Genomic DNA, 20,607 nt, shown 5'->3' on the forward strand with positions numbered 1-20,607 from the left:
AATATTTTCTGGTGTTTGGAAAAGAAGAAGGAAAACACAAATCCAGAAAAACACAAACCACAACCCAGAAAAAAAATCATGCGATCTCGCGAAGGCGAGATCGCGATCAATGATGTTTGGGTATGCTAGATCGCAATCAATGATCTCTATACTTTATTTGTTTCATTTTATTCAACATTTTCAAAATATGATCCAATGATGTTTGGGTATGCTAGGCTCCAGTTACAGTACACAACTGGAAAGAATTTTATGACATTAGCTTATTCATTAAACTTGTTGTAAACAACTATGAAAGGATGATCTCTAAATGAATATATTTTATAAATATGCAAAGAATGCTAAGCATCTGCCATCTAAACTTTTAGGCTGTACGAGCCCTCTGTACATTGCTCCACTTCTACAGTATTACTACAAGATGTAATGCCTTTTAATGCTCCTCTCTCTAGATGCTCAAGGTAGTCCATAACAACAGGATCAGTCCAGGGAGCCCCACGTGGAGCATCAACGCCAGCAACCCACCCTAGATGGCCACCTTTGGGTGTCACTATCAACAAACAGTTCGGATTTTCCTACAACAACAGCAATGGAGATAATAAATAAGGTAAAAATAGGAAACATAAACAGGAGAAAAAAATCCCAAAAAAAAATCGAATTATTTTAAGCGGCAGTAACAGGAAACTCAAACCTGGTTAGGTTCATGTGATCAAGTGAAATATCTTTTATGTAGAACTTTCCAAAAGAATTAATCCGGAAAGAATCATTGTATATAGCAATTAACAAGGTGACAGTCCTTAATTTTACAGGTGACAATTCGAACCCAGCATAAGTCTATTTTTTCTGTTTTTCTTTTCTATTTTCCCATTTTTAAATAACTTAACCATGTGGCAAGGGGAACTTCAAATGCAGCAAACTTTAAATAGTTACACTAAATCAAAAACAGCCCACAAAACACCAGCCTTGTTTCTTCCTTTTCCTCCTCTAAATCTTAACCACACGGGGCAGGCTAAATATCATATAGGAGCCTTATCAAGTTCTCCATGGCCATTTTTATCACTTCTTGTAAGTCAATAAGCCCTTCAAGGTTATTCTCCACAAACAAAAGTTGTTTTCTCAGATTTTTAAATATTGTGTTCCCGGAGTAACGAATCAAGCAGACTGACATTTACAAGGGATGGAAGATTACTGTGGGATAACAAATTGAATACTTGGTATGCAATACAAGCTTTGAGTGCTTTTGAATGTTTATTCCTAGGAAACGGAGCTTGTCCATGTCAAATTGTTTAAAAGTTCTTTTCGAAGTTTCAGGAATAGGGAGAGGAGGTTCCCAAATATTACCGAGTCAGGAAATCACCAAAATATTCACAAGTTATTTACAAAACAAACAAATCCCAGCAAGTATAAACAATAATTTGGCAATATCTTATTAAGTTTTTTGGATCTTATAATCTAGTTTTGAGATGGTAGGAAGTAGGAAGTACATGGAAGAACAAAACAAATTGGCTTATATTAAATTTTGTAATCCAGATGAGATGTATAATGGTCAAGTTGATCTGGACAAAGACTTGCGGCAAATTATCTAAACTACAAGCTTTAAAGTGATTAAAATCTCAAAACCTGGAGATTTTGATTGAATTCCCAGCTGATCAACAAAAAGATGATTAAACTACTTCTACGATTATGAAATATTGTGGCTGGAAACAGGACCTAGGGGCTACTTAGTATTAAGAATAAAAGTAACTTTTCTAACAGATATTTGAATAAAATAAGTCCTTACATGAACGCACAAAGCTAGGAAAACAAGATTTTGTAGGAGAACTTAAGTCATAAGGTAAAGGCTTTGTGGCCAATGAGCTATGGCTCAAATGGCATGTCCTCCACTTGTAAGAGAAATGTGTGAGGGTGAGATCTTGGGTTCAAGGCCCACTAGGAGCATATGTAATTTACCAATCAAAAAACAAAAAGGAAAAAAAGGAAAAGCCTTTGTATAGTTAAGTTGATAAATTTGACAATAGCAGTTCGCCATCTTAGGAAGAAGGAACAATTGTGGCTTGAGAGAAAAACATAATTTGGTATATAAGGGAATCAAATTAGTATATGGCTTAAGAGACTAAGGAGCAAGCCACAAACCTTGATATCTTCACGAGGGATTCCTCTGGATGGAGCAATTGGATCATTTGCTGCCTGCACACCACTGAACATGTAAATCTATAGCACATGCAGAATTTCACTCAACACGATTCTTAAATTTCTCTATAACTCATGCCTCAGAAATCCATTATTATAGGTAAGCACAAACAGTTCAAAACATAGAGGGTGAGGCCATTGGTGGAATATCATGTGGGTGCACGATTTATGTATTTACCATTTTACCTATGTATGTGTGTGTGTGTGTCTGTACACCAAAGATGACCAAAGTCTGAACTGAAAAAATGTGTGCTCATACAGTTCGACATTGTTAGACATGGGGTTCAGGAAACATATTTTTAGAAGTGTATAAGTCGTAAAGAAATTACCTGAATGCAAAGCAAAGGTATGCGAACATGCATTATTGTGTCTGAACTACTAGAATTGGAGTAGTAGTCATCCACTGACTTGAAACCAAATGAAACTGTGAAGTTTTAAAAGGTGTTGTAAGACCATGACATACCATTATATCCATAAACAAAATTCCACTCTCAAGTTCAAGAAACACATACCACGGGTCAGTCCTTGATCAAAATCCCTAACAGACTTTGCATTGGCAGCCAATGGGATATTGTATTCACCACCTATGTCTTCAAAGAGAAGAGCATGACTGCAAAAACAAAAGATTTCAGGTGACACTTTCTACAAAGATAGAAACAACTCCAAACATAAATAAGTAGCAAGAACAGAAAATCAATATAACAATGCATTACTTCTTGAAAATATTGCAGAGAGATTTAGCAAGAGCTTTGTCATAGACATTGTTAAAGCCCTTATGGAAGTCCTCATCTGCAATGACCAAATTGAAAGGATTACACAGTGACACAGCTCCAGAAAGAGGGGAACTATGAGATTCCTGCAAGTAACACATAACAAATAAAAAAAAAAACTATATAAATGAAACTGAAGCAGATATACAGTAAAGTGGAAAGAAGCAAGCAAAGAACAATCCATTCCAGGAGTGACTCCTTACAACCAGACCAACCAGAAATATGACATCAGATTTCTTATCTAGTTTACAATATTCTTTGTGAAATGGTTTTCTACTACCCGAAACTCCTAATTGGCTTTTCCCTTGTCCTTTTGAGCCTCCAAATTGAACAGCATTTGACTAAGAACAGATAAGTGGCATTTGTTAAACATACAATGGAGTAATATCAATGAAGGGGATAGGTTTCAAATAGTGGACAGAGAACAAGTCAAATGCAGTACAAGGAAAAGAGGAAAAAATCAGTGCAGAGAGGAAAAGACAGGTTGGCCTATGATTTAATGGAGAATACAGCCTTAGTTAGAGCATAATGGAGAAAAATGATTTTTGTATTTCACATAGTTGTTTGGATTTTAAGGCAATGATGATGAGTTGAGTGGAGCAGAAAACAAATGGTAATCAAACCAATCAGAATTTATCACCATATTCAATCTTTGACTCACAACTCACAAGGTAGCATTATGCAAAATTAAGACCAAATCTACATATCTCTTCAAGTCAAAAATCACAGAATAAAATAGAGAGAGAGAGTCAAAGAAAGCACGAAACTTTATACAAGAATATAAAATCTTTTTTTTTTTTTGATAGGTAAAAAAAAAAACTCAAATAACAAACAAGAATGATTTTACAAGAATATAAAATAATTAAAAAAAAGTCAGCTATACACAATGTATATGGATTATGAGGTTATCCTACCTGACCCAAATAACGAACAAGAATGTTGGCCCCAAGAGACCAACCAACAGCATATAAATTAGCTTTTGGGTACCTAGAAGAAACATGCTCCACCACCTCATGCATGTCTCCTATAAACGAAGCTGAATAGAACTGCACCATCAGAGGTGATAATAAGTTAACTAACCACATTATACTTTGTTAGAACTTAAAGCCTCTCAGAATTCAAAATGTATAATCAATCAAGCTGAGAGTCAAGTGCTAAGGAGTACTACCTGAGGAGTGGTGACAGGGCTATCCCCACAACCTCGGCTATTGAACACCACCACACGCCAACCTTTGCTTCTCGCTCTAACCAACATGTGCCTCACGTACGAGTCCCCGCTCCCTCCCGTTAAACCTGGCTGTAACCACCATCCATCCATTCAAACCACTAAAATATATACAGAAATTGTTATCGCACACCATGAAGTGCACACACGGTACACACAACACTTGGAAATGGCGTGTTCAAAATATGATTTCAGTTATAAATTTTAATTTGGTGAAATCTTGCACAATTTTACAATTTAACTGAAATAGTTCGTGTTTTGAACCCATGATTTCAGCTGATGCGCGCACACACACTGGCGTGTGATTAACCATGCTCAAATATATATTCACATTTTTTGAATTGGTCACAGGAATTATATAGTAACTCTTTTTTTTTTTTTTTAAGTTAGAAAAATTATACAATAAATAATTCTTATAACCAAGAGCAAAATTAGCACTTAAAATCTCTCCTCCCCAACAACCGAATTATAAATAATAATAACAACATAATTAAATGCCAAACTACTGTTTCAGTCCATGAATTATGCAAAAAGCATATAGATTGAATTGAATGAGTGACTTGTACGCTACGTAATTAATCTATACGTGAAGTCGTAAGTGTTACAATTACTAGAGGTAAGAGACGACGAACCAGCAAAATGAGTAGCGGAGAATCGGGTGGCAGCTGACGGTCGTCACCGGAGACCCAATCGAGGGCGACGGAGCCGTTATCTTTGGTACGGAGGCACTCACGGCGGAGTCTGACGTCAGGGCGGGTCCGGAAGAAGGAGGCGTAGATGGTCTCCACGTGGCGATTCCACCCGAAGAAAGGAAACGGGTTGTACCGATTTCGGGTCAGGGTCGCGTTGAGAACTGGGAGGATTGACTCGCTTGCTCCGCCGATGATTTCCAGCGACGGATGAGCCTGAGCTTCGGGAAGGTCACTACTGGGCATTGTGGTGGTGGTGGTGGTGGTGGTGCTGACGTGGACGGCTGAGATTTTGCTGGTTTTGATTATTGGGGAGAGAGAGAGAAATGGGTTTGGTGTGGATATAATTGGACTGCGATGGCGGAATGTAGAGAGAGGTGAGACTGAAGTAGTCGCCATTTGTGGGCGCGGTTTTTAAAATGTTTTTGGCTGATACCGAAAATTTACGCGAGTAGAGAATATCTACAGTGTACGATACAGCCGCGGTTTTAAATAAAGAATTCCCGTTGTGGTCTCAAAAACTCTTTAAAATGCGCAACAATTTTTGAAACCGACGTCTGTGGCTGTGTAGAATTAGTGGTTTCAAAGCGAAATGTGGAACATGTAGCATGTAGTATGTAGTTCACATGTATGTGGTGATACACGTGCAATTAGCACCACTTTTGGGACAGTATTTAGTTTGGCAAATGGATTCAATTTTTTGGCAAGGAGAAGAAAATGTATGACTGAATTGGACAATGTGCTGGCTATGCAGCTATCTTTGTTAACTTTGTTCTTTAAAAATCGCATTAGTGAATTACCATTTTTTTTTTCTTGGATAAATTCACCTACAAATATCATCTAAAAAATTCACCTACCAATACATGTGACACAAATAAATTCACAATTTTATTTCAAAATGTTGAATCAATGATTCGTGATAGGCCTATTTGAAAATGATGTTACTTCAATTACAACTTATCACTTTAATAAATTGTGAAAAAATAAAATTTATGAAAAATTTTGTGTCCTTAGCATTACTCATTCACCTATCCAACTAGATAAGAATGATAAGTCAATTACCTACCAACCACCCATAATTCAAAAATCTTTGAAGAATCACCCCTTTTATACAATAGATGGATTTTCTCAATATTTATGTTGTGTTTGGATAAAGATATTTGAGTTGAATTTTTACTTCCTAAGTTATAATTTGTAAATCTCAAATTTTGATTTTAGTTGTTTGACTTAACAAGAAAGGCATTCAAATTTTTAAAGGGCTTTTGAATTTGGGGTTTTTAAGTATTCAAATTCCATGAGAGAATATGTCGTTTGCAAATTCTTCCAAGATTACTACTCTTCATAGTATCACCAATGCTACTACCACTGCACCGTTAATGTTGTTATCGTCATCATTGTTAGGGTAGAATACACTAACCTACCTTGAGGTTTAGGGTAATGTCAAGCACATCCAAAACTTCTTAAAAATAACCAATTTGGTCCTTGAAGACAAACGGCATGTTACATCGTTTGTGCACTCTTTAGACCCAAACTTTTTCTTTTATATCTTTTCTCCTTTCTTTCTTCTTATCCTCAATAGTCAACACCACACCTCCACACACCTGGCCCTCTCTCTATCCCTTGTTTCTTTTCTTCTTCCTTTATTTCTCACTTGATTCTCTCTTTCTCTTTCTATTTTCTTTTCCTTTGCCTAGCCAAATCTTACCCTTATGGATCTTCTTTCTCCCATCTCTCTATTTTGTTGATGGAAATCCATCAATATTGGCCAGTGGGTTAGTAGTTTTCGATAGGATGACTAGATTTGGCTTTAACAGCAATATTGGGGTGGAATTTTGGATCTTGGTTGATGTGATTGGGTTAAGGTCATTCGGGTTTTCATTGGTTTCTTTGTGAAGGAGATGAAGTTTTTCCTTTTGGTTTTCTCAGCAGCCAAACATTGAGTAAAGGCATCTAAAGACTTTATATGGCTCTTCCTTTTGATTTTTTTGGCTACTAAATTAGGAATGAAGAAGATTTATGGGTTTTACTTTAAATTTTCTTGGCTGCCAAACACAGGATGGGGAAGATCTATGTGACTTTTTCTTTGGATTTTCTTGGCTACCAAACACAAAATTATTAATGTAAGGACCAGATTTGGTTCACTAGCCCAAAAGGTGGATGGACTTAGGCTCAAAAAGCCCAATACAATAAATTTGTAGAGAGTGGGTTGGAAAATTGGGCTTTAATGAGTTAGACAACCAATAGATTGGATCCAGATGACAAGAAAATGTAGATAGACCAGTTTAATCTAAAGAAAACTATCCTCGACACAGTCCAAGGAGATCAATTCTTATATATTGCTTCTCAAGTTTAATTACAAATTCAGTTCTTGATTGCTACAGTGTTTCTCTCTCCCCTTTTTGATCCCTTCTCCATGGAGGGTCTCTTACATTATATATTTCCCTTTAGATGATCTTGGTCCTCCACTTGTTGATCATCTAAGTTACTACTTGAGTGCTTATCCCATCGAACACCCTCTCAGGCTCTCTATGAATTGGGGTAGCCAATGCAGCACTGTTCAGGGGTCTTCTCCACATTAATGCAGCTAGAAAGTTAGTTGTAGAGCATTTAATGCAGTGGTAGCAGCTTTCTCTTGAGATATTTTATGGCCTCCCTCTGTTCTATTCCTTTTGGATACTTATCCTCATTAGTGGAATCGTCCGAAACGTTGCTCCTAGTGTCAGACCACACCTTCTGACCTCGACTTTGCTCAGCTGAGGAAGTATTCCTCCTCGGACAACCTTCTCGGATGGTCACGATTAGACCTCACCTCTTTACTTACCAACACAGATTCTTAGGGAAGTGTTCACCCATCCTTGGACTACTTAATGTCCTCGGATTAGACCCCTGGCCCAATATATATATGGATATGCATTCCTGCGCCTATCACCCCTACAATTAATAATTTCATTTTAAGAAAAAATCTAAGAAAATCGTTGGTATGGTGTTGATGAAACATGAAATGGTGTAGTGTTAATGTGCCACTTGTTTGCTATCTTTGTAGTCTTCCTTTAAAAATCCCAAAGAGCTTTGCACTGGGAGAGAATGCACACATGGCCTTACACATCGTTAATGTTTAAAGGACCAATTGGACATTTTAAAGAAGTTTTGGATGTTTTTGGAATTATCCCAAACCTTAGGGTAGGTTATTGTATTTTACCCTTATTGTTATCATTGCCATTTTTGTTGCCACCACTACAATATCATTGTTAGGGATGTGTAGCCAATCCACCAATTTGTTAAAATCAATCTGATCCAACATGGTCGGTTTTTAGGGGTTGGTGGATTAGGTTGGGTTATGAAACTTTTTTTTTTTTTTCCCAATGGATCAGGTTGGGTTTGGATCATAAGATTCACAAATCCGTCTAATCAAACCTAACCCACCTATATTTAATATACATTTAATTTTAAAAATATATTTAATAATATATTATACAATCTTGTTATTTACTTTTTTGCCTCTCTTTCTAAATAAAATCCAACCCTAAGTTCTTCTCATATAGTTTGTATTGTTTTGGTGTTATGCTTAGGATTATTTGGTTATAAATTTGCTCTTATTTTTGATAGTGTTGTTCTAATGCTCAATTTAATAATAGCAATAGTAATTTTTTTTAAAAAAAATTGACTAATCCATTGGTCTTACCCGATCCAGCCCAATCTATGTGGATTATGTTAGATTTTTTTTAACCCACCATGGTGGGTTGGGTTGAAAAAACCCATCAACCTGATCCATGCACACCCATACACCACCTTCAACGTCACGATACACCATGGTGCCATTAACGTAATTTTTTTTTAACTACTATAATAATTTCTTTAACGCATATTTATCCCAATAATGAAAATTTAAATTTAAATTTAAATCACATCAGTTCGAAAATTCTAAGATTTTTTTTTTTCAAACTCTTTATGTAAAGTCCAAAAGGCAGTATAAAAGTAATCCTAATACAATATGTTTGGGATCATATCTTATAAAATGGGAATTACATGATTGGAATCCTCGGATTTCCCTTGGGGAGATAAAGTAAAAAAAATAATACTTGCACTTAAAAGTTTTAATCATCAAAATAAAAAATAAAAAAATTGCCTACAATAGAAGAATTAATACATTATTTCTGATAGTGTCCCAAGGAGTAATATTTAGGTACTTCCAGAGTACAGAGAATGATGCTAACTCCTTCTTCTCACATTCATTGTGGGTAGGGGCGGAGCTAAAGGGGGGCCAAGGGGGGGCACCTGACTCCTTCGAAAAAGTCTACTATATATATATATATATATATGCTCATGTAAAGTGAGTTAGCTCTTGGCATAGAATAGAAAAACAAAGAAACAGTTTCCCTAAACAATTAACAAACTATGCATGACATGAAATAAATAATAAAATAGCATATCTTCCAATTGAGAAAGTCTAGAGACACAATAAAATCTCACAATATTTTCACAATACTCTTGTTTTTAGTTGAGATGAATCTCAAAATAATTTATTTTATTTTATTCTGACCAATGATGTACAAACACCTCAATTTATTGTAAAAATATTGTGAGATTTTGTGGTGTTACAAAAACAACTCCTCACACTTTAAACAAATAAATGCCGCCAAACTAAACTTGTTAAAGCTGTTTACATTTTTGACCAATATTACTCTTTTTATCTTTTTCTTTTTTCACTTACCTAATTTTCTTTCTTTTCTCATTTGAAGTTTCCTGTGTAGCTCTAATTACAAATAATAATAATTGTAAGGACCCGATTTGAGTTCCTAGCCCAACACGTGGGTGGACTTAGGCCTAAGAAGCCCAAAACAATGAATTTGTAGAGGAATGGGTTGGGAAACTGGGGTTTAGTTGGTCAAACAACGAGCTAGATAGGTTTGATGACAAAAAGATAAAAATGGACAACTGTAAAATGAAGAAAGAACGTCCTCGGCGAAATCTGAGGACAATGGTTCTTATATAATGCTCTTAGATAACGTTACAAGTTTGATTGTGGATTGCTACAGTATTTCTTTTCTCAATTTTTTGATCCTCTAATCTTGTTTCCTCCTTCTTCTTTTATACCCTCTCTCCTTTTCATCTCCACCTTCCACCTGTATGCTAGATGGTTAGGCCTGATACTTGTCCCATCAGCACTTCCCATAAGTTCTCATGTAGTAGCTGTAAGGCTGAAATACACTGTTCAGGTATCACTTCTACATTAATGCGGTCAGGGGATTAGCTGCAATGCATTCAATGCGGAGATAGCAACTTTCTCCCTAGATATTTTGGGGCTCATCCTTATCTTATATTTCTGCAATGCTTGTCCGCCCCAACTAAATTTCAGGGGTTGTCATCCTTGCTGTCACACCATCTTCCAAGACCTCGGCCAAGTCCGGCCGAGGAAGTTTTCATCCTCGGCACACTTTCCGGAGCTATTATGACCAAACCTTATTTATCAGCGCAATCTCCTTTGACGAAGACTTCTCCTCCTTGGGCAGATCCCCGTTCTCGGCTTGAGCCACATGCCCAATATATGGATAAATAATGAACTTCTAGGCCCAAGGGCCTTACAATAACCCCTTCCAGGACCTCGGCCAAGTCCGGCCAAGGAAGTTTTCATCCTTGACACACTTTCCGAAACTATTATGACCAAATCTTATTTATCAGCACAATCTCCTTTGACGAAGACTTCTCCTCCTCAGGCAGATCCCCGTTCTCGGCTTGAGCCACATGCCCAATATATGGATAAATAATGAACTTCTAGGCCCAAGGGCTCTACAATAACCCCTCGAGATTCCCCTTTCTAGCTCCTCAGGAAGAAATGAGGATTTTGATGTCTCTAAATTAGCTCCGTGCCTATTTCGTCCTTTCTCTGCTTATGAAGACGCCCTTTTGTCTGCCCAAGACACGCTCCTGGCGCTGCAGCATTCGAGGCACGTCCTTATTAAATTCTGGCTGCTCTTTCTCCCCCACGTTCTATGGCATGATGCGAATCGTAAGGTTGAGGGCTTCGTTGGGAATTGAGCGGGAACTTTCCCGCTCTCTACTCTCTCCTTGGTATAAATATCTATTAAATCAACTTTTTTCCTCACTTTAGCATTCATTTCGTTCTAGCGCTCATACCTTGAACCTGCACACTTTTTCAAATTTCTTGAGCCCTTACAAATACTAAAGACCCATCTGAGGACACCTTTATTCTTTCCGTAAGTCTTCTTGAACTTTTACTCTTTAATTTTCTACACCTTCCTCTTTTCTACACATTCTTTCTTTTTCTCCTCGATTCTAATTTCCTTTCTCAATCTCTTTAGTTTTCCCAGCCTTTTCTAGAAATGGGTAGATTTAAGAGTTTAATAGATTCCGAGGAGGGGATAGAAAGCTTTAGGGCTCGTTATAGCATCCCTCCAAGAGTAGGAATTAGGTACTGTGATGAGAGTCAATGGCACGAGGATAAGCAAGTCGGGGAGGTAGTAATCCTGATGATTGCCTTCATAGAAAGAGGGATGAAAATCCCCATGGGTGGAGTCACTAAGGACTACCTTAGAGCTCATAGGTTGGCTCCTACTCAGTGTGCCCCTAATATGTTTAGGATTTTAGGCTCCATGGATGCCCTTAATGAAAAAATGGGTTTCGGTCTAACCCACCACGATGTCAATTGGGTCTATAACCTTCACCGTCTAAAAGGGCAAGGATACTACTTGAAATCAAGGTATCCCGAGGTTAGGCTCATTTAATGCCTCCCCAAATCCAACAAGGGGTTGAACAAAGACTTCCTGATCTTGTCGGGGGAGTGAAGTGATGGTCTCCCTTGCCTGACGAGAGAGGGAGAACCATGTGGGGTACTAGGTCTAGGGTACTCATTTATAAGTCCTTTCTCTGATTTGTTGTATTTTTATATCTGATAAAACTTTATTTCACTGATGGATTTGCAGACAAGCGCGTTGCTGAACCGAATTTCAACCTGGTCAACAAGGATAGCCTAGAAAAAATCCTTAAGGCCGAGGTGTTTGTGAATTTGGATGGTCAATTACGAGCGGCTCACTTGATCCTAGGATACACGTTGATCTCGTCAAGCTTCCAAGCTCCTAAGTGTGTCATAAGGGCCAGAGACCCCCGCCTACACCGGATAAGCTAACTACGCCAGGTTTCCTTCTTCCTGGTCCAAAAGTAGAGAGCGTAGAAATCACAACCCCCATTCCTGAAGGTATACCAAAAGTAAGGGCCTCGTCACTACAACAAACAACCAGTGCGGCCATTTTGTCTCACCCCCCCAACATACAAGAAGAAAAAGTGGTAGAAGTAGCTGATTCCGAGGACGAGTTTGAAATTTTCAACCATGTCTTGTCCCTGGAAATTTCAAATCCTGATCTCGGTCCTCCATTCTCACCAATAATCGACGAGATAGGGATACAGCGCAGACCAAAGTCCAGTTTGCTTGATTTAATAGAGTCTCAACTTGGGAGGGATGCACTTGGGAAGGCTGCCCAGACTAAGCTTCCCACTCCTCCATCTGCCTTGCCCTCTCAAGCGACAGAACTAAAGAGGAAGAGAGAGTCAAAAGGGAAGGAGGTGATGGGAGCTGGACAAATCCTTCCCCCCCGCGAGGACGAGGTTCAAAGGGCATCCAAACAAGCCAAAACGGGGTAGAGGGGCACCGAGAGGGGTGCCGAGAAGAGGAACGATCCCCAGGTTGGGCCTCTAGCCTAGCTCCTTGCCCCAATGCTGAATGAGGAACCTCTCTTTGCTAATGCCTCAATTTGCGATTTTCAAGGAGGAGTAGCCAATTACGTGGCCGACGCAGTGAAGCAAGCCTTGCTACTCCCCGAGGACATGGCCAAGCTACGTGATATAAGGAGACATGAGGTTTTCCTCAATCTCAAAAGATATTTGGCTATGGTTCGTCCCCATCCTTTCTTTCTAACTTATTCTCTTCACTTTCCTCTTATAATTCTTCTTTCTTTCCTTGGCAGGCTATTCAAGCATATTTCCGAGCCGAGGAGATGGCTAACTCCTGCCATCAACAGATGAAGGAGGAGGAAGGGAGGCGCAACGCTGCTGTGGATGCCTTTCACGTGGCCGAGAAGAGCATCTAGGAGCTTAAGAAGAAGCTGCAGGAGGAGAAGAAAGAAGGGAAGTATGCGGTGGCAGCCCTAGAGAGTGTTGAAAAGCAAGCTGAAAGCCAATGGCTGTTGCTACGTACTGCTGAGGACAACTTGGCCCCTCCAAAACTCAAATTGCTGCACTAAAAAAGAAATTGGAAGAGGTCGAGAAGGCCAGAGTTCTCACCGAGAAGGCTCAAGAGGAGGTAAAGAAAGCCAAAAAAGAAGCAAAGCAGCATGGCTATGACGTAGGCGTGGCCGAGACTGAGGACGCCCTTAATACCGAGGTCCTTGCTGTTTGCAGAACTTACTGCACCCTGACATGGGACGAAGCCCTCAACCAGGCTGGGGTTGAGGCCTCTTCCATGCTCAAGAGGGAAAAAAGTGTCTACTACCCGCCAGCCATATGCCTTGCGAGCTCTTCGGATTCTAAGGCCGACCCAGCACCCTCGAAAGCAACTGAAGCCCAAGGAAGTCCACCCAGAGCCCCTCCTGTAGCTAATACTTCTTCTGAGGGTGGGGAGCAGGCCGAGGACACTACAAGAGCTGGGGATGCCAACAAAAGCACAGTCCAAGGCACTGACTTAGCTCTAACTTTTCCAGGGGATCTCCTTAAAGAAAAAGAAACTTCCTAGAGCATAGAGCTGGTGTTGGCAACTCTTCCCATACCCCCAAAAATGGACCCAAAGGATAAGGCTCAAGTACCCCCACAGCAGCGGATACCCAACCTGCCAAATATGCAAAGGAAAAACTTATAATAAAGATGAAAAAATAGTTGTATCTTTTTCTTGTTATCTAGCTGCCTTTGTTAGAGGCCTAAACTTAATGGAAGTTGCAAATTTTCTTCTAATGATTTTGGTTTTTATGTTGCCCCTACTTTAAACTTTGCTTGTTGTGATGGGATATATCTTTAGTGACCAATCCATCTAAGTAACAACACGTACCTTACGCAAAAATATGATCAGTATTAAAACAAATTGAATCTGCTATGTTAATCACCTCGGCCATGCCTAATTCTTTTTTGAAAAACTTACACAACATTGTGACGTGAGCATAGGTTTTAAAGTTACAATTTGCCTTACTTAAAAACAACTTTATAAGACCTGAGTGGCAAACCACTTTCATACAGACATGGGCATGCCTGCAAATGCTTTAAGTGATGCTCATGAACATCTAATTGAAACCATTTTTGCAATGACACTTACCGTCACCCATTGTAACTGTACCCAGAGTATGTCATGCTTAGACACTTAGGTAATGGCCAAGACGTGTTAACTTTCCTAAGGCAGATGGTCTGAGGAACCAGACTTAGCTAAGGTCATGTTTGATGCTCAGAAAAATATTTCTAAGTATTAATTTATCCAAAGCAAATGGTCCGAGGAACCAGACTTAGCAAAGGTTCTGTTTAATACTTAGAATAATTAATAAAGTTATTAATTTTCCCAAGGCATGTGGTCTGAAAAGCTAGGCATGGCCAATGTTTAGTTTGATACTTAGATAGATGCTAAGGAGAATTTTCCCAAAGCAGATGGTCCGAGGAACTAGGCATAGCTAAGGTTTTGTTTAATACTTAGAATAACGAATAAAGTTATCAATTTTCCCAAGGCATGTGGTCCGAGGAGCCATGCATGGCCAAGGTTCAGTTTGATACTTAGATAGATGCCAAGGAGTATTAATTTTCCTAAAACATATGGTCCAAGAAACCAGGCATAGCTAAGATTCTGTTTAATACTTAGAATGATGAATAAAGTTATCAATTTTCTCAAGGCATGTGGTCCGAAGAGCCAAGCATGGCCAAGGTTTAGTTTGATACTTAGATAGATACCAAGGAGTATTAATTTTCCCAAAGCAGATGGTCCGAGGAACCAGGCATAGCTAAGGTTCTGTTTAATACTTAGAATAACGAATAAAGTTATCAATTTTCCCAAGGCATGTGGACCAAGGAGCCAGGCATGGCCAATGTTCAGTTTGATACTTAGATAGATGTCCAGAACACATGACAAGCAATATAACAAACCCAAAATAAGGTGAAGAGAATCTCCATTAATAATAATATCTCCTTAGATTATATACATTCCAAGGGCGTGGTACGGCCCTTTCCTCTAGATCTAAGAGATAATATGCACCAATCCAGGCCACTGATGTAATACGATAGGGCCCCTCCCAGTTAGGTCCCAACTTCCCCCACGTTGGGTTCTTGGCAGTCCCTATAACTTTTCTTAGAACCAAATCTCCAGGTGCCAGTGGCCCTAGCTTCAAGTTAGCATCGTATTTTTTTTTTTTGAGCTTGTGTTGATAATAAGCTAATTGGACCCTAGCATTTTCTCTTTGTTCTTCAATTAAATCTAGGCTCTTTTCCAATAGCCCATCGTTACCGTCCGGAGTGAAAGAACTTGTTCTAAGTGTGGGGAACCCAGTTTCCAAAGGAATGACAGTTTCGGCACCATAGGTCATTGAGAAAGGCGTCTTTCTAGTAAATCTATGAGGTGTAGTTCGGTAGGTCCAAAGGACGTGTGGTAATTCTTATACCAATTTTCCTTTTGTGTCGTTTAGTCTTTTTTTGAGTCCATTCACTATAACCTTGTTGACAGCCTCGGCTTGCCCATTTCCTTGTGGATAGGCCAGAGTGGAATTCCTATTCTTTATTCCCAGATCGCAGCAGTACCTCCTAAAGGTTTTACTATCAATCTGAATCCCATTTTTCGAGATGAGGGTATGAGGAATTCCAAACCAAGTGACAATATTCTTCCAAACAAATTTTTTGGCGTCCACGTCCCTGATGTTTAACAAGGGTTCAGCTTCGACCCATTTAGTGAAGTAATCCGTGCCGACCAACAAATACCTCTTATTCCCTGCTGCCTTAGGGAAGGGCCCCACAATATCCAAACCCCACTAAGCGAAAGGCCAAGGACTGGTTAAGGGATTAAGGACTCCTCCAGGTTGGTGGATGTTTAGTGCAAATCTTTGGCATTGGTCACACTTCTTTACATAGTCTTGTGCTTCCCTTTGCATGTTTGGCCACCAGTAGCCTTGTGTGAGGGCCTTGTGAGACAGAGACCTGCCTCTCGTGTGGCTTCCACAAATTCCTTCGTGCAATTCTTCTAGGAGTAGTTCCACTGCTTCAGGGTGCATGCACAATAGATACAGGCCAGAAAAAGATCTCTAATACAGTTTCTGATCCTCGAACACCCAAAACCGAGGTGTTTTTCTTTGCACCATGTCAGCCTCAGATTTATTCTTGGGCAAAATATCTTCTTTAAGGAATAGCGCAATAGAGTCCATCCAACTAGGCCCCACCCTTACTTGGTGAACATGAACCACATTCCTTCCCACCTCAGAAGGTTTACATAAGTTTTCCACAAGGATTACCCGGGGTAAGCCCTGTGTCGAGGAAGTTTCTAGTGTGGTGAGAGAGTTTGCATGTGCATTCCTACTTCTAAGAACTTGTGATAAAACAAAAGACTCAAATCCAGATTGCAAATGTCTAACCTGACTCAAATACTCCTACATTCTAGGATCTCTTGCCTCCAACTCCTCTTGGACTTGGTCTACCACCAGCCTTGAATCAGAGAATATCTCCATTACTTTTCCACCAATTTTCTGAACCATGGTCATCCTTACCAAGAGAGCTTCGTATTTGGCCTTATTGTTTGTAGCCGAGAATCCCATTCTTAAGGATTTCTCGATTGTGATCCTTTCTGGGGATACTAGGACTAGCCCCACTCCAAATCCTCTTTAATTAGCTGCACCATCAACGTAAACCTTCCAGGACAAAGGTTCTTGCAAGGGGATTGTGCCAACTGATTTTTCATTCATGTTTTGCTCCTCTAATTTATCTTCTGATGGGGTCTCAGCGAACTCAGCTACCAAATCAGCGAGGACCTAACCTTTGACTGAGCTGCAAGGCATATATTTGATATCAAATGCCCCTAGGATCGTGCCCCACTTTGCAATTCTCCCTGTGTAGTCGATGCTTCGAAGTAGGGATCTGAGTAAGAGTTGAGTTAAGACAACAATTGTGTGTAATTGGAAATAATGGGGGAGCTTACGTGTGCCATGCACCACCGCCAAAATGGCCTTTTCAAGTGGTAAGTACTGGACCTCAGCTTCATGTAATGACTTGCTTATATAATAGACTGGTCTCTACACGCCACAGTCGACACGAATCAAAACTAGACTTACTGCGTGGGGGGCCATGACAAGGTAAGCAAACAGAACCTTGTCCACCTCAGGCCTTGACATAATTGGTGGCCGAGAAAGGTATTCTTTCAACTGCTGGAAAGCCTGGGCACATTCATTGGTCCATTCAAACCCCTTCCACTTGTTTAACAATTTAAAGAAAGGTCTACACCTGTCAGCTGATCGAGAGATGAACCGGTTCAGGGCAAAGGTCATTCCTGTAAGCTTCTGGACCTCTTTTGGATTCCGAGGTGGTTGCAGGTTGTTGATCGCCTTAATCTGGTCGGGATTGACTTCAATTCCACGATGTGTGACTATGTAGCCCAAAAACTTGTCTGACCCGACACCAAAAGAACACTTGGAAGCGTTAAGTCGTAGTTTGTGCTTCCTTAAGATATCAAAAATATTCCCGAGATCATTAACATGCTCGGACTCTTCCTTACTTTTTACTACCATATCATCGATATAAATCTCAATGTTTTTCCCTAACTGTGGTTCAAACATCCTAGTCATCATCCTTTGGTAGATAGCCTCAGTATTCTTCAAACTAAAGGGCATCACTTTGTAATGATAGTTTCCTATAGGAGTGACAAAAGATGTCCTTTCCTGGTCGTCCAAGGCTATAGGTATTTGATGATACCCTTGAAAGGCATCCAAAAAGCTCATTCGATGGTGGCCTACAGTTGCGTCCACCAACTAATCAATCCGAGGCATAGGGAAAAGGTCCTTTGGGCAGACTTTGTTCAAGTCTATAAAATCTACGCAAACACACCACTTCCCCGTCTTCTTCTTAACCACTACGGTGTTAGCCAGCCATTCAGGGTAAAAAACCTCTTTAATAGCCCCAGCTCGCTTAAGTTTCATCACCTCGTCCTTTACAGCATCCGAATGCTCTTTGGATGAACGTCGAGGTGGTTGTTTCCTGGGGGGTGACAAATGGATTGACAATCAAATGATGGCAGATGAAGCTCAGATCTACTCCCGGAGCCTCGTAAGCATTCCAAGCAAATATATCAATGTTGTTCTTAAGAAAGACTACTAACTCCTCCTTCTCCCAAGGTGGAAGCTGAGCCCCAACCTAAAAAAACTTTTCTTGATCGTCATCAATGGGGAGTTTCTCCAAATCCTCACATTTGGCCTTCTCGGCAGGCCCGCTCGTTGGTAATTCCAGAGACATTGACTGCTATAAACTTTCTTTGACTATGACCGAGGACTCAGTTGCTGGTTGATGCAAAATTGCAGACACGAGGCACTGCCTAGCCATAGATTGGTTCCCTACTAGTTCCTCAACCCAGTCTTCGGATATATACTTAACCTTCTGATGTACAGTTGAAGAAATGGCACCCAAGGTCTGAAGCCAAGGTCTAGCGACAATGGCCGTGTAGGGGGAGTATGCATCCACTACTATGAAGTCCACTTCCACTACTTCTGAATTGGCCTGCACAGGCAGCCTAATTTGACCCTTTGTGGCAACAAGCTTTCCGTCAAAACCTACCAGAGGTGAATCGTAAGCTGTCAGGACTTCAGGTTTCAAGTTCAGTCCTTTGTACAGGTCATGATACATGACTTCTACACAACTGCCTTAATCCACCATTACCCTTTTCACATCATACCCCCTATTCGAAAGGTGACCACTAAAGCGTCACTATGTGGTTGGATAGTTCCAATCTTGTCTTCATCCGAGAAACTCAATGAAGGTTGGATTTCTAATCTAGCTCTCTTTGGCTTGAAATTTGGGTCCTTGGCTAGTGACCCGGTCACAGACATCACCTTGGCAGGTTCAGAGCCAGTTCTTCCAGGCGTAGCAAATATGACATTGATTGTGCCCAACGGGGGCCTTGAAGAAGCATTCCCCTGACCCCTTGACCCTGACTAGTCTCCCTATCCGTTGGGTCGGTACAGAAATTGTTGCAACTTCCCCTCCTTAACCAGTTGTTCCAGATGGTTCCACAATGTTCGACAATCCTCAGTGGTATGTCCTCGGTCTTGATGATACTGACAATGGAGGCTTTGGTTGCACCTTGAAGGATCTTCACTCATCTTGTTCGGCCATTTAAAATACGGCTCGTTTTTTATCTTCCCTAAAACTTGATGCGCCGATTCTCGGAACACGATGTTTACAACTTGTGGGGTTGCAAGTCTAGATTATCTGGCAAAATCTCACCGGGTTTTGTTATTATTGTAACGTTCCAACCTGAAATCCCTCATCTCCTAAGGGATAACCTTGCCCTTCCCCTTATCTTACAACTGGTCTTCCTCAACCCTCTTATACTTGTCAATCCAATCCATGAGTTGACATATACTGGTGACAGGTTTCCCCGTCAAAGATTTCCTTAAGTCGTGCTCTGCAGGCAAGCCGAGCTTGAAAGTACTAATGGCCATGTCCTTAAAATCACCTTATATCTCGTTGAACATCTCCCAATATCGGTCCGAGTATGTTTTTAGAGTTTCTCCCTCTCTCATGGACAGAGATAGCAAAGAAGCCAAAGGATGAGGAGCTCTGCTGCACGTAATAAAATTGGACCCAAACGTTTGGGTGAGTTCCTTAAAGGAACGGATGGATCTTGCCCTTAGACTATCAAACCACCTCATTGCACATCAAGGCTTCATTCTTGGAATGTACAGTCATCTTTAGATTAAAGTGGCTAACATGTTCAACAGGGTCCGTTTTGCCGTTATACAAGGTGAAAGTGGGTTGAATGAACCGCCGAGGAAGTCTTCCTTCCTCAATCCAATGGGTGAAGGGTGATTTAGAAATTTGGTTGAGTGCTTTACTCACAGCGTCATTTACTAGGCCTCTCGAAGATGAATTATTGTTTCTGCGTCTATGGCGGTAATCTTTGTCATACGAGAAAGATTTGCTGGGGGGAGTTCTTGATTTTTGCCTATAGTCTTGATCCTTCTCATCATCGGAAGAGTAGTCAGAATTGGAGGGGGCTCGCCTTCTGCGCTCGTGGCATAAGCTTATCTTTAGGTGATCAATTTCCTTTTGCATGTTTTTGGCATTTTCTTCATGAGAGATATGGTTTTTACCTTGAGACCGACTCTTACTGGTGTGGGTAGTGTATACACTTCCCTCCCAGTCTCTCCTTCGCTTAAGTTCACGGAAATGATCTTTATGTTGAGAGCCCATAGATTCTGCTGGATTTGGACCTGATTCTACCATCATTCATCGTTCAACGTCTAACTCACTATCGCACCGGTCTTTCCCATAGACAGCGCCAATTGTAAGGACCCGATTTGAGTTCCTAACCCAACACGTGGATGGACTTAGGCCCAAGAAGCCCAAAACAATGAATTTGTAGAGGAATGGGTTGGAAAACTAGGCTTTAGTTGGTCAAACAATGAGCTAGATAGGCTTGATGACAAAAAGATAAAAATGGATAACTGTAAAATGAAGAAAAAACGTCCTCAGCGAAATCCGAGGACAATGGTTCTTATATAATGCTCTT

At 40.2% G+C, this 20,607-nt stretch overlaps 1 protein-coding gene across 1 annotated transcript; it reads right to left on the reverse strand.

Moving 5' to 3' along the window:
* Nucleotides 1-140: 140 nt before the first annotated feature.
* Nucleotides 141-5,417, reverse strand: LOC126713217 (embryogenesis-associated protein EMB8). The gene is made up of 8 exons (XM_050412913.1): nt 4,812-5,417; nt 4,123-4,251; nt 3,869-4,000; nt 2,898-3,040; nt 2,697-2,794; nt 2,514-2,608; nt 2,128-2,181; nt 141-569 (listed from the first exon to the last, which is right to left on the reverse strand). The coding sequence occupies exons 1-8, from the start codon at nt 5,265-5,267 to the stop codon at nt 354-356; spliced, it is 1,323 nt and encodes a 440-aa protein (XP_050268870.1). The 5' UTR covers nt 5,268-5,417; the 3' UTR covers nt 141-353.
* Between the last annotated feature and the right edge of the window lie 15,190 nt (nt 5,418-20,607).

This window comes from Quercus robur, chromosome 2 (assembly GCF_932294415.1).
Source record: "Quercus robur chromosome 2, dhQueRobu3.1, whole genome shotgun sequence".
NCBI lineage: Eukaryota > Viridiplantae > Streptophyta > Magnoliopsida > Fagales > Fagaceae > Quercus > Quercus robur.